Raw genomic sequence first — 12,568 nt, 5'->3', positions numbered from 1 at the left:
AAGGTTTTATGTTTTTGCTTTTATTTATTTCAGATATTCAGGATTTCTTTCCTTTTTGGCCCTACTTATTTTTTTGGTTGATATGTGATATATTATTTTAATCATATTGTTTCATGTGTATATATCCTGCAGATAAAAATCGAGTTGCCCACACAGCTTCATGAAAAGCATCACTTGCTCTTCACTTTTTACCACATCAGCTGTGACAGCAGCACAAAGAAACGGGACATAGTGGAGACCCCAGGTACAGCATGCTGAATAAAGCTGACAAGGCTAATATGTTGAGGCATGGGTAGGGTTCCAGGAACTTGCATTTTGGTACTTTTAGCTTATCTATAATATGTGTGCATCATTATCCATAATGAGAGGTATAACAATGAAGTGTAGTTTTTGGATGTGCTAAATGTTTTCTCTCACAGACTCTTACTTGTCTGTTTCTTTGTCAGTGGGCTCTGCCTGGCTTCCGCTGCTTAAAGATGGTCGTGTTGTTATGAGTGAGCAACACATTTCTGTGGCATCCAACCTACCAAATGGTTACCTCAGCTGCCAGGAGGGTGTAAGCAAGGTAAAACCACTATGCATAGTCATAACAAAAACGTTCCCATCTTGGCAAAAATTGCAGCCATTTGTGGACCAAATGTGAACCTGTAACTGTTGAGTCTGTATGTGTGTGTGTGCGTGTGCGTGTGTGTGTGTGTGTGGTGTGTAAAGTTTATAAATCAACTTTAGATAGCTATTTCTCCTAAAACCTATAAGAGACTTGATCCTTGAGAATTTGATGAAGAATCTTTGAGTTTGGTTCTTTGAGCTCTTTTGAAACACATTAGCACATACATAAACAAAATACTGAGCTCTTTTCTCAGGAAAATAAAATTAAGAAATCTGAGAAGGCAGGTAACTTCATCAAAAGTCTCCATTTGCCCTCTGTTAATCTCATTGCTGTCTAGGAGAAATAATTGAGACATTAAATAGATCTTTCAGTGGATGATCTGTCAGTATAATTAAAATAAACCATTTAAAATTGATGTTGTGTATATGATGTTGTGTTTGCAGCACTCTAGTCCTGAGATAAAGTGGGTGGATGGAGGACGTCCTCTCTTCAGAGTGTCCACACATCTGGTCTCCACCATCTACACTCAGGTATGATTATAAAGGATATACACCAATCAGGCATAACATTATGACCACTGACAGGTGATGTGAATAACAGTGATTATCTCTTCATCACGGCACCTGTTAGTGGGTGGGATATATATTAGACGGCAAGTGAACATTTTGTCCTCAAAGTTGATGTGTTAGAAGCAGGAAAAAAAGTGTAAGGATTTGAGAAAGTTTGATAGGGGCCAAATTGTGATGGCTAGACATTTAGGTCAGAGCATTTGCTAAACTGCAGCTCTTGTGGGGTTTCCCAGTCTGCAGTGGTCAGTATTTATCAAAAGTGGTCCAAGAAAGGAACAGTGGTGAACCGGAGACAGGGTCATGGATGGCTAAGGCTCATTGATCCATGTGGGATTGCAGGCCCTTGCTGTCCAATCTAACAGACGAGCTACTGTAGCTCAGATTACGCAAGAAGTTAATGCTGGTTCTGATAGAAAGGTGTCAGAATACACAGTTCCTCACAGTTTGTTGTGTATGGGACTACATAGCAGCTGACCCCTGTCCACTGTCAAAAGTGCTAGCAGGGGGCACATGAGCATCAGAACTGGACCACGGTGCAATGGAAGAAGGTGGCTGGTCTGATGAATCAAGTGGATGGTCTTTTATATAATGTAGATGGCCGGGTGCATGGTCATCACTTACCTGGGGAGCACATGGCACCAGGATGCACTATGGGAAGAAGGCAAGCCGACGGAGGCAGTGTGATGCATTTATGATATTATTAAAGGGGTACTTCAGCGCTGGGAAGATGAATCTGTATTTAAACTGGGTCATCAATGTAGTAGAAATGTGAAATTATTTTTTAATTTGGTACCTTCTAGACTGAGAAAAGACAAAAAATGTATTTTTGTCTCATGGGGATGAAAGACTACAATTCCCAGAATGCTTCGGTGCCCTGTGAGGCCATTCCCAAAGCCAACCTACTTGATTACAGTGACTGAGTTAGAGAAGACACTACAATTAAAAACTGAACGTGTCTGTTCAATATATTGAGTGAGTCACCGCGCGAGTGTCACAGCACTGAGCATTAACTGCAGGAGTGAAAAAAATGAGCTGATGAGGTCTCTTGATGAGAGCTGAGGTAATCGCGACTACACTCGCGGCATACATTCACAACGCGAGTTTAGTCTGGCACGCGTTTCAGTTCATGCCTTTGCAAGCTTAACTTTCATAGAAATTAATTTGAGAAGTTAGAAGACTTAACTGTTACATTGCTCACCATAGCTCCGCTTAAATGAGTGCCTGTAGCTGCAAGCTGAGCTCTCCCTGCGAGCTGAGTGTAATCTCCCATCCCCCATGCGCAGATTCAAAACATGCAGAAATGGCTCCCGCTGCTGGCTGTAGTCTTTAGCCTTTGGGCAAACATTCCTCCTATGATGCAAATTTCGTCAATTTGCATCATAGGAGGAATTTTTCCAGAAATAAAATGCATAAATCTCTTGTCTCAGGGGGATATGAGGGGGGAAAGCACAATCATTTGAATATACTCCAGGGTTTCTACTGATACAAAGCCATATGCTAATCGCTGAAGTAACCCTTTAACATTCAGAATCAACATCAGTATTGTCAAAATAAAGTTGAATAATAAAGTATATATTTTTAATTAATACTTTTAATTAAAGTGTAGTTTTGGCATGCTAATGAATATGGCAGTGCTAATGTATTTGGTGTTGGTGGACTATATCTGCTACGTATGCTGCTGCTATGATTAGTCATAGGTTTTTTATTAATTTGTTCCAATTCTATAATTTAAACATCTCCCTTCATCTCCTCAGGATCAGCACCTGCACAATTTTTTCCATCATTTCCAGAGTATGCAGTCTGGTGACACCCGTCCAACTGAGGGTGAACTTGTTAAATACCTCAAGGTGAGCCTTTAGAGACAAAGACTTTAGAGGAGCAGGTTTCTTCTGATTTAATTATATCAATTTTTTGGGATAAATGACAAAACATAAATCCATAAATCTGCAGAGTCTTCATGCCATGGAAGGTCATGTTATGATCAATTTCCTGCCGACCATTTTAAACCAACTGGTTCATGTTCTGACCAGCGCCCGTAATGAGGATGTGGCTGTAAACACCACCAGGTGAGAGAGCAGGAGTTGCCAAAATTAGAACACCGGATCCTATTCTTTCTGTTTCTCACATGCTCTCTTGTTGTTCATCTGTCTCTCCTGCAGGGTCATGGTCCACATTGTTGCTCAGTGCCATGAGGAGGGTCTAGAGCACTACCTGAGGTCATATGTCAAGGTAAATCAAGTTCTGAAATATTTAACCATGGTTAATGGTATGTATACTGTCATACTTGTTGTGCAGTTACTAAAGGAGATTTGGTTGAATGATTTTATTCATGTTTTTCCAGTACGTGTTTAAAACAGAGTCCTATACAACCAGTACCAGTAACAACAGTAAGACAGTGCACGAAGAACTGGCCAAAGCCATGACTTCCATCTTAAAGCCTTCAACTGACTTCCTTACCAGCAACAAGCTTCTCAAGGTGCAGAAACAGCTCTCTGTTTTAACACTCTTCCATCTCAGAAGGTTGTATTTGTCATTAGTTTGTATTTCATCATATACTTGTCATATACTTTGTATTTCAGTATTCGTGGTATTTTTTTGAAGCCCTGGTGAAGTCAATGGCACAGTACCTGATGGAAAGTGGCAAGGTCAAGGTGAACATAATCATATGCCACACTCAGAACTACCTCTTACAAAATGTTCCATGGTAACTATAGTTTTCGCCAAACATCTTAGTTAAAACCTGGTATTTGCCTCCACTGTTAATAACAATAGAAATTAACCAAAATGAAAAAGATTTTAAGAAAGCTTCTTAGACTTTTGAAAGAGATCCCATTTTAAGGTTTAGCTGTAGTAACAGTAAACGTATTAACTATGGATTTTGGAAACAGTTTTTACCATGTTTTTTGTAAGGGATGCTGTATTAGGTAGTTTACCATGTTTCTTTAATTGTTTGTCACGGTCTGAGCCGTGTTGTTGTATATATAGCTGTCCAGGAACCAGCGATTCACGGCTTCGTTCCACCATGCTGTGGAGACACTGGTGAACATGCTAATGCCCCACATCACCCAGAAGTATAAGGATAACCTAGATGCTGCCCGCAATGCCAATCATAGCCTGGCTGTCTTCATAAAGGTACAGCCAGAAGAAGAGCTGATCTTTCTCTACTATAAGCAACTGACTAATGTTTGATCATTTCATCAGTAAAGAGCCTCAATGAAGCGTCCTGAGTTGTCTTTGAAGGCATGTAGCATTTCATAACAATTTGAACTAATGATTTCACAACCATGTCGTCTCACTAACTGTCTTACAGCGTTGTTTTACCTTTATGGATCGAGGATTTGTCTTCAAGCAGATAAACAATTACATCACTTGTTTCATACCAGGAGATCCCAAGGTACACATAACAGTAGAGTTATATGAATGTATATTTTATGTTTGATAAATATATATATATATATTTATCAAAATATAACAAATGTGTTTTGTTCAAGTTTTACCTCCCTATAATAACTTTTTTTTCTTCACAAAATCTCTTATATTATCATTACTTAAATTAATTAAATACATTTAGTGAGCATAAAATATTTATATAAAAAATGTTTTTAATAATAATATAAATATGTCTATTTGTGTTTTGCAGACACTGTATGAGTTTAAGTTTGAGTTTCTACGGGTGGTGTGTAACCATGAACACTACGTACCCCTCAATCTGCCCATGCCTTTTGGGAAGGGTCGCATTCAGAGGTTTCAAGGTAAATATACAGGAATATTCTACCACATGCTGTTGTTTAAAATAGTTGTTAAAAAGAAATTGCCCGACATCACTCTTGTGATTAAGTTGTTCATCAGGAGAATTTGATTTGTTGGAACTATCCCTTTCTCTCTCTGATGCTTCTGTCCTTTGGGCTTTCTGTGCCTATTGCTCATATTCTGCCGTGCCTTTCCACTGTTTCCTCTTTCTTTGTGTGTGATAGCTTTTCTGTGTCACATTAAGGAGACTCATACCAGAAGTGTAGGTGAGCAGTCCTGCTTGCCTGTGACTGAACAATGTTTGTGTGTCTAGTCTTAATGACTCAGTCCATGTCTTTCTTCAGTGTCCTAGTCCACTCTGTCTTACATATGTTGATTTGCAGCATAAGCCAATTTATTCTCAAGTCTAGAATAGATCTTGATCAATAGGTTGTTTGGTTGATTAAATGATTGGGTGTTTAAAGCTGTTGTATTTTCGGAATAACAAACTGTCTGTTAACTGGCTGTTGAGTCTACCTGTGAAATATATTCTTGTGTATGCGTGTCCTTTGTGATTTGCTGTACCATACCATCAGTGAAGTTATTTAGGGGCATATTTCTCAATTCCATGCTCTTGATTTTATTATAAAAGCTGTAGGCATTTTTGTTTACGACATCAAAAGGATATTTCTCAACTAGTGCCTCTGGTCTTTTTAGCTAAATATTTGAGCTGAAACTTTCAAACACGTTTTTAAATTGGAGCTGGAGGTTACATTCAGTATCTGTGGTTCAATGTCTTTCTTTCTCTTTCTTTCTCTGTCTTTGTAGATCTGCAGTTGGACTACTCACTGACTGATGATTTCTGCAGGAATCACTTCCTAGTGGGTTTGTTATTGAGGGAGGTGTGTGGGGCCCTTCAGGAGTTTGGGGAAGTCCGTCAGATTGCCATTCAAGTTCTCAAGAGTCTGATGATCAAACACACATTTGATGATCGCTATGTCTCAAAGGTCAGTGCCCAAACAACAACAACAAAAACAAACTTTATTTATATTAAGGGAATTAGCACTAAGGGAATATGTCACTTATCTTGAATTTGGGCAAAAAATTATTTCCGAACTTCCCAGTGGTAAACACTAGCCTAGATACCAGCCGAACTTAGCTCCGCCCACAACATTTTTAGGTCGGGCGGTTCGGTCTGGACTCGATCCATAGAGGTTGTAATTATCTCCGAACAGAAACTGTTCGGACCAATGAAATCATCAGGGCGGGCTTTAGACGATGATGGACAGATGATAAACAGTAACGTAATCATGCACGTCATCAAAGGGGCTTGGATTATATTTTTTCGAATCCTAAACGGAGACCTTGTTTGGATCTGCATTCACCTTCACTATTTCTCGCAAAAATCATGTTGGGTAAGTACTCTGTGTATCAATAAATTCTTTTATTTTTTTACAACACTGGCAAAGATCGTTTATTCCACCGCACGTGCAGACAGGGTTGCCAAGTTTTTACAACAAAACCCGCCCACTACTACCCTAAGACAATAGGCAAGGTTAATTCAATTAATATAATAACACTATGGCAAGGTTAATTAAATTTTTCATTCAAGGGCACCTTTAAACAGACATTGATTTTAGCTGGTAAATAGCCAACATGTATATTTGTTTTTATGTTTCTGCAGAGTCAGCAGGCCAGGTTGGCGACACTCTACCTACCCTTGTTTGGGTTGCTACAGGAGAACGTTCACAGAGTAAATGTGAGAGACACGTCTAATTTTAACACCAACCAGGTGAATACTCTTTTTGCACTTTATTTTCTCCTTAACTCTTTCTATTATTTACAACTTGAGCAGCTTAGATTTCACATGCCATCTGAATTGTTCGGTTGAACTTCGTTATTTCTCCTCAGAATGGGCGAGATGAACATCTTACCAGCATTTCTACGGCAACACCCCAAAAGCCCGTTGGTAGCCTTGACAACAGCCTTCATAAAGATGTATTTGGGGTCATCTCAGGAACTGGTGAGTGATGACAGAATCAAAAACATTCCTTACCGGCAGCTCAGGCCTTTCACATGCTAGTATTATTGAGATTATCAGCAGATAATTCTGTGAATTCATTTATTATATGAATTTTTTGCTGTGCGTAGCCTCACCTCACACCTCCACGCCTAACATCGGTTCTGTGCGCCACGCTGATTCTCGAGGTTCTCTGGTCAGCACCGATTCTGGAAACAGCCTCCCTGAGAAGACCTGCTCTCTTGATAAGGTAAAGCAGAATGACAGGGATTGTTTCTCTCAGGGCCAAAATAATCTAATTATCTGCCTTGTTTAAATATAATCGCCTTCTTTCATAATAGGATTTGTGAAAAGCCCGTTACAAATAAAATTCACTTCCCTTTGTCTTTTAAAAACAACATTAAATGTAGGCATGGAGGGGGGTTCCTTCCTCCCCCGCCGCATGTTCTCAGAGGCCCTTTAACTGGAACTGTGATGTATTCACTTTTTCCATATGTGTGTAATACATTGCTTGAACATGTGAAGTCATGAAACATCTGTTATGCTACATTTCTTCCTCCCGCAGTCATTTCTATGTAACGGTGCCAGACTTTTTTTATTTGTTTACATTTCAATTGAAAAATTATCACATTTTAGTCTCCCTCAAAGCCAAATCTTATTAATATCAGAAGAACTGTACCAATAGTTATTTTTCTTTAGTAACCTCAACCACTACTACATTATTTCAACCTTGTCAAAGTAAGTTTGGAATTCTTATGCGTTACAATTCATGTAATGCATTAGATGCATTGTAATGCATTTGATGTTGGTCGCTGCAGCTGCTCTCTCTTCTCGGTGTCGGCTGCTCACTGGTGGTCTCCCTTGGGCTTGAGCTGCAGTGGCTGAAGTTTGCACCAGTCTAGCGTCATCAGCGTCCGACAAGATGTTGAGATGTTCCGCTTCTCGGCTGCGTCATTGTTCTGTCTTGCATTGCAGCCGTGGAATGGCTTGGACTTCTGCACCGACCCCGGTGTGTCCACAGAATTGCCCTGAAAAATTAGTTTGCCTCATGCATGGTGCTACAGCGATCCCCATCATCTGGTCTTCAGCTGTCATGCCCATAATCATGCCTTGACGATGTCTTCAGGACACTGCCGAAATGGGAATATGTACCTGTCACTTACCTGGGGAACACAAGGCACCAGGATGCACTATAGGAAGAAGGCAAGCTTTTGATGCTTTGGGCAATGTTCTGCTGGGAAACTTTTGGGTCCTGCCATCCATGTGGATCTTGCTTTGAGCAGTGTTGTAGACCATGTACACCCTTTCATGAAAACCCTATTCCCTGGTTGCTATTGCCTTTTTTAGCAGGATAACAAAGGCCTTACAGGAACAACTTGCAACTTACAGGACTTAAAGGAACTGCTGCTTACATCTTGCTGCCAGATACCCCAGTACACCTTCAGGGTCTAGTTGAGTCCATGCTTCGGCAGCTCAGGGCCGTTTTGGCAGCAAAAGGGGGACCAACCTTTTTTTCATATTTTATGCCAAACATGTTAGATTGTCAACATGTCAGAATGTTTCAGGGTTGGATGATATAAAATTGAAGGTTATAATAATTCAAATGTTTATAATGAATAGTTATAATGATTCAAAAATCTTTGCACCACAATATAAATATATCAGTATTTTCATACTGATCACAGATTATTATGAGTTGAGAAACTTTTTTAATTTAAAATACATACAATTATTTTAGAGTAAAACTTAATAATCCTTGAAATCAAATCATAATATTTTACTTTCAATAAAAGCAAAATGTACTGAACGTTTTTGGTTAAAACCCTGAAAATGTCTTGAGAAACTAACTCAGGGTTGATGTTTTAATTAATCTTTTTTTGTGTGTTACTCACTAAAGTTTAATATATTGAAATATTATGAGGACATAAATGGCTTCATTGTGTCTTCATTGATCTGGAGTAAAAGTGAGGCATGTTGCTGTTGCTCATAAATTTTCCTGCTAACTCTTATCCTCTCCTCTTGACCCTAACCTCTGACCTCTTAGCCGAAAGAGAGGTTTACACGTAGACACACCCTCACCGTGTTGCCCCTCCCCCTTGAGCCAGAGGACTCCGCCCCTCTCAGCCGAGCAGCCAAACGTGTCACAATGGATTTCTCACTGCTCTCAAGCCCCGCCCTCTACGACAACGACACTAACAGAATTACTGACACCATACAAGTAGAGCAACCCTAGAGTGTCCCCGTCTGGGGAGTGTGTGTGCTTTCATCTCTTTAATATTTTATAGTTTATGAGGGTGTTGCATGTCTTTCTCATTTTGTATTTTTCCAGTTTTGCATGTGGTGGGGTGTTTGTTTTTTGCACACAAATTCATTTAGGGGAGAGCAGTGAATGATTCTCCTGCTCAAAGCTTCTGAAAAACACATTGTTCTATGATGTGATATTTGGTCTGTCTTCAATTATATACTTTATGCATGTGTGTATGACAGACTCAGTCAGCCTCTGCTCTGGGTAGCTCCATGCTACGCTGTGATAAATTGGACAGAGAAGAAATCAAAAACCTGCTCATGTGTTTCCTCCATGTCTTAAAGAGCATGTCTGAAGGTAAGAACATGCACACATGACTCTAATTTGCAACGCCTGTATACTTTTGCTCATGGATTTGTTCACTTTTGACCATTTTTCCAGATGCCTTATTTACATACTGGAACAAAGCCACAAACTCTGAGCTGATGGACTTTTTCACTTTAGTAGAGTAAGTCATCTGGACTGGTACTAATCACATAAGAGCATTGAGGTTCTGCAACTTAATACTGAGTACTCAGTTCATTTCTCTCTCTCTCTCTCTCTCTCTCTCTCTCTCTCTCTCTCTCTCTCTCTCTCTCTCTCTCTCTCTCTCTCTCTCTCTCTCTCTCTTTCTCTCTCTCTCACACACAGAGTGTGTCTCCATCAGTTCAGATATATGGGGAAGAGATTCATTGCCAGGTAAAAAAAAAAAAAACAGTTTTTTCTCCTAATTGTCAAAAATATTATTATTGTTATTCTTTTTTTGCTGCTGAATATTGTGAAATCAGGAAAAATGAAGGCCATCAAGTAAACATGATACTTGTGTCGACACAATGGGGGGAAAAGTATCCCAATTAGGGCTGTCATACATTTAAAACCATTATTTAGTTAAAAAATATTATTTACATAATTTGTATTGTAAATTAAAATAATTTCAATAACATTTTCTTAATAAAACAATATTAGAGTATTTTATCCATACTGTCTTACTGCCTTGTTTTAAACAAGATTATATATTTATTCACACATAGGGACTATAATAGGGTTTTTAATACTATTATATAATAATACTAAGGTGATTATACTATTTTAATACTCATTTTTGATGGCATTTTATCGTTTTTTTGTTTTGTTTTGTTATTGTTATAATGTTTATTTCTTTTTCTTGTCATTATTGGATATACACAATCATGACAATAAAATAATTTAGTAAAAAATGAATAATGCATTAAGAATGAATTCACTCAGACCAGTGCTAGACTTAGGTCAGTGATATGGAAATAAACAACCAATATGTTTACCTCTAAAGCCACTTGTGTGTCTATCTATTCATCATACACTGTAAAAAAATATAGTTGGTTTAACTTAAAAAAGTAAGTAACCTGGTTGCCTTAATTTTGAGTTTATTGAAATAAAAAATTTGAGTTGAGACAATGAAGGAAATTAGTTTAATAAATAGAAACTTAAAATATTATTGTATCTGAACCACATAAAAAATGTGATAAATCATGAAAATAGCACTATTTGGCATGTTTCAGTGCGTCATCACAAATAAAAAACACACAATTACCCAATATGCTTACAAAATCCTTTAATAATATTTGAATACAATTTGTTGATTCTCAAAAATGTTCATTGTATTAACTAAAATTTGTAATTTTAATGAAGTCAAAATTTTAAGGCAACCAGGTAACTTATTTTTGAAATAATTTTTGCAGTGGCAGACAATTATTAATATATTTGAAGTATCCTCATTTGCTAAACCTTTGTCAGCAATTATTGATCAATGTACTTCATTGTGGTTCTTTTTATAAATCAGTCATTCATTTATTAAAATTAAATATCTGGATTTAATGAATAATTAATTAAATTAAAATGTTAAATTGATTGACAGCCCTATAGTTCTAATTTTATTACAAATGATTTTCCCTGTTTTGTTTTTAGAACCAGACATATAAATCCAATCTCAACACAACCACTGCTGCTATCTCATATCTACCTCTCTCTTTGTCTCTCTTGCCTTTAACTCACATGTACTCACAAAAATACATGCATACATTCATAGACACATACATATAGACATACATACACAGCATCAAGTCCTACATTATCTATCATACCTTGAATGACGCTACTCCTTTATGTGTGTATATGTTTTATTGGCTGAAATGCTGGCGAGGGTTCAGTTAGTCAGTGATACTGTAGCATCCTGGCACCCCTGAACAGGGTAAGAGCTGTGTGCTTTTGAGTGGCCTTCACTAACAGCATGCTGACTCATTCAACTAACTCACTGCTCTGTGTGTATGTGTGCTAAGGCATTTCCACATTCATGCTTTCCTACTAGTCTAAGAATAGAAGGTTTTGTGTTATGATGTTTAGATATTTATCACCTGCATGTGTCCATTAAACACAGGAAGTACAATAATATCCTCACACTTATGTACTTAGCACTTATATCCTCAGGTCCAGGGGGCAATCAGTCACATGACTAATGGATGCCAACAATCTGATACACTGTTTTAACATCTTTGTATATTACATACACACACACACACACACACACATATATATAGGCTAGTTATATAATATGATATGACGTGTGGAATATACGGTGTCAGAATTGAATTTCACCATAGTGGATGCAGAAATTTAAATGGGTCATATCATATCTGCCAGACAGCTCCTTCCATATTTCAATCCGGCCTTGCTAGTTTGTGTGGCGCATTTTAGCATGGATTATTTTGTGAACTTGTCATAAAGTAATGCAAGCTTTGCAAAGAGGCTTGTATTGAAGAATAGAAACCATATTGACTTGTCAACAAAACTGCTGATCATAATCCGCTGTTACTCATTTCAAAGAAGCATTTTCATAAAAGTGTTTAAAGTACACTACCGTTAAAAAGTTTGTGGTCTGTTTAATGTTGTTGTTAAAAAAAATATTTTGCAGGGAAACATACATTTACAATGGTACAAAATTTCTGTTTCGAATAAATGTTCTTTTGAACTTTCTATTCATCAAAGAATCCTGTTGAAAATGTCAAGGTTTCTACAAAAATAATAATAAGCATCACAACTGCCTTCAACATTGATAATATCAACAAGAAAAAAAGATTGAGATTAAAATTATATTAGAATGATTTCTGAATGATTTAGAGACGCTGAAGACTGGAGTTATCACAGTAATAAATTACATTTTTATATGTATTCAAATAAAAAATATTTATTTTACACACCGACCCCAAGCTTTTGAATGGTCCCTGTACAGCCCGTTTAATGAGAGGATGGAACATGGTCTAAACCCTATGAAATGACCCCTACATTCTTGTATTTTATACTGTATATATGCCTAACAGCTT

At 37.7% G+C, this 12,568-nt stretch overlaps 1 protein-coding gene across 10 annotated transcripts in view; it reads left to right on the top strand.

Moving 5' to 3' along the window:
* Positions 1 to 12,568, top strand: part of dock9b (dedicator of cytokinesis 9b) — a 114,052-nt gene that overhangs the window by 76,682 nt on the left and 24,802 nt on the right. For 5 of the 10 annotated variants that reach the window (XM_067459229.1, XM_067459226.1, XM_067459225.1 and 2 more), the window contains exons 20-38: positions 133 to 244; positions 447 to 565; positions 1,054 to 1,140; positions 2,934 to 3,026; positions 3,130 to 3,245; positions 3,339 to 3,408; positions 3,521 to 3,655; positions 3,759 to 3,830; positions 4,165 to 4,311; positions 4,490 to 4,573; positions 4,820 to 4,931; positions 5,154 to 5,195; positions 5,737 to 5,915; positions 6,593 to 6,700; positions 6,820 to 6,931; positions 7,060 to 7,178; positions 9,416 to 9,530; positions 9,615 to 9,681; positions 9,864 to 9,911. In XM_067459229.1, coding sequence (XP_067315330.1) covers positions 133 to 244; positions 447 to 565; positions 1,054 to 1,140; positions 2,934 to 3,026; positions 3,130 to 3,245; positions 3,339 to 3,408; positions 3,521 to 3,655; positions 3,759 to 3,830; positions 4,165 to 4,311; positions 4,490 to 4,573; positions 4,820 to 4,931; positions 5,154 to 5,195; positions 5,737 to 5,915; positions 6,593 to 6,700; positions 6,820 to 6,931; positions 7,060 to 7,178; positions 9,416 to 9,530; positions 9,615 to 9,681; positions 9,864 to 9,911 — 1,937 coding nt within the window. The remainder of the gene's footprint in view (positions 1 to 132; positions 245 to 446; positions 566 to 1,053; positions 1,141 to 2,933; positions 3,027 to 3,129; positions 3,246 to 3,338; positions 3,409 to 3,520; positions 3,656 to 3,758; positions 3,831 to 4,164; positions 4,312 to 4,489; positions 4,574 to 4,819; positions 4,932 to 5,153; positions 5,196 to 5,736; positions 5,916 to 6,592; positions 6,701 to 6,819; positions 6,932 to 7,059; positions 7,179 to 9,415; positions 9,531 to 9,614; positions 9,682 to 9,863; positions 9,912 to 12,568) is intronic. The other 5 variants (XM_067459233.1, XM_067459231.1, XM_067459227.1 and 2 more) reach the window with 1 other exon arrangement.

The sequence above is a fragment of the Pseudorasbora parva genome, chromosome 12, assembly GCF_024679245.1.
Source record: "Pseudorasbora parva isolate DD20220531a chromosome 12, ASM2467924v1, whole genome shotgun sequence".
NCBI classification, from domain to species: domain Eukaryota; kingdom Metazoa; phylum Chordata; class Actinopteri; order Cypriniformes; family Gobionidae; genus Pseudorasbora; species Pseudorasbora parva.
This window is presented reverse-complemented; position numbering and strand designations above follow the sequence as displayed.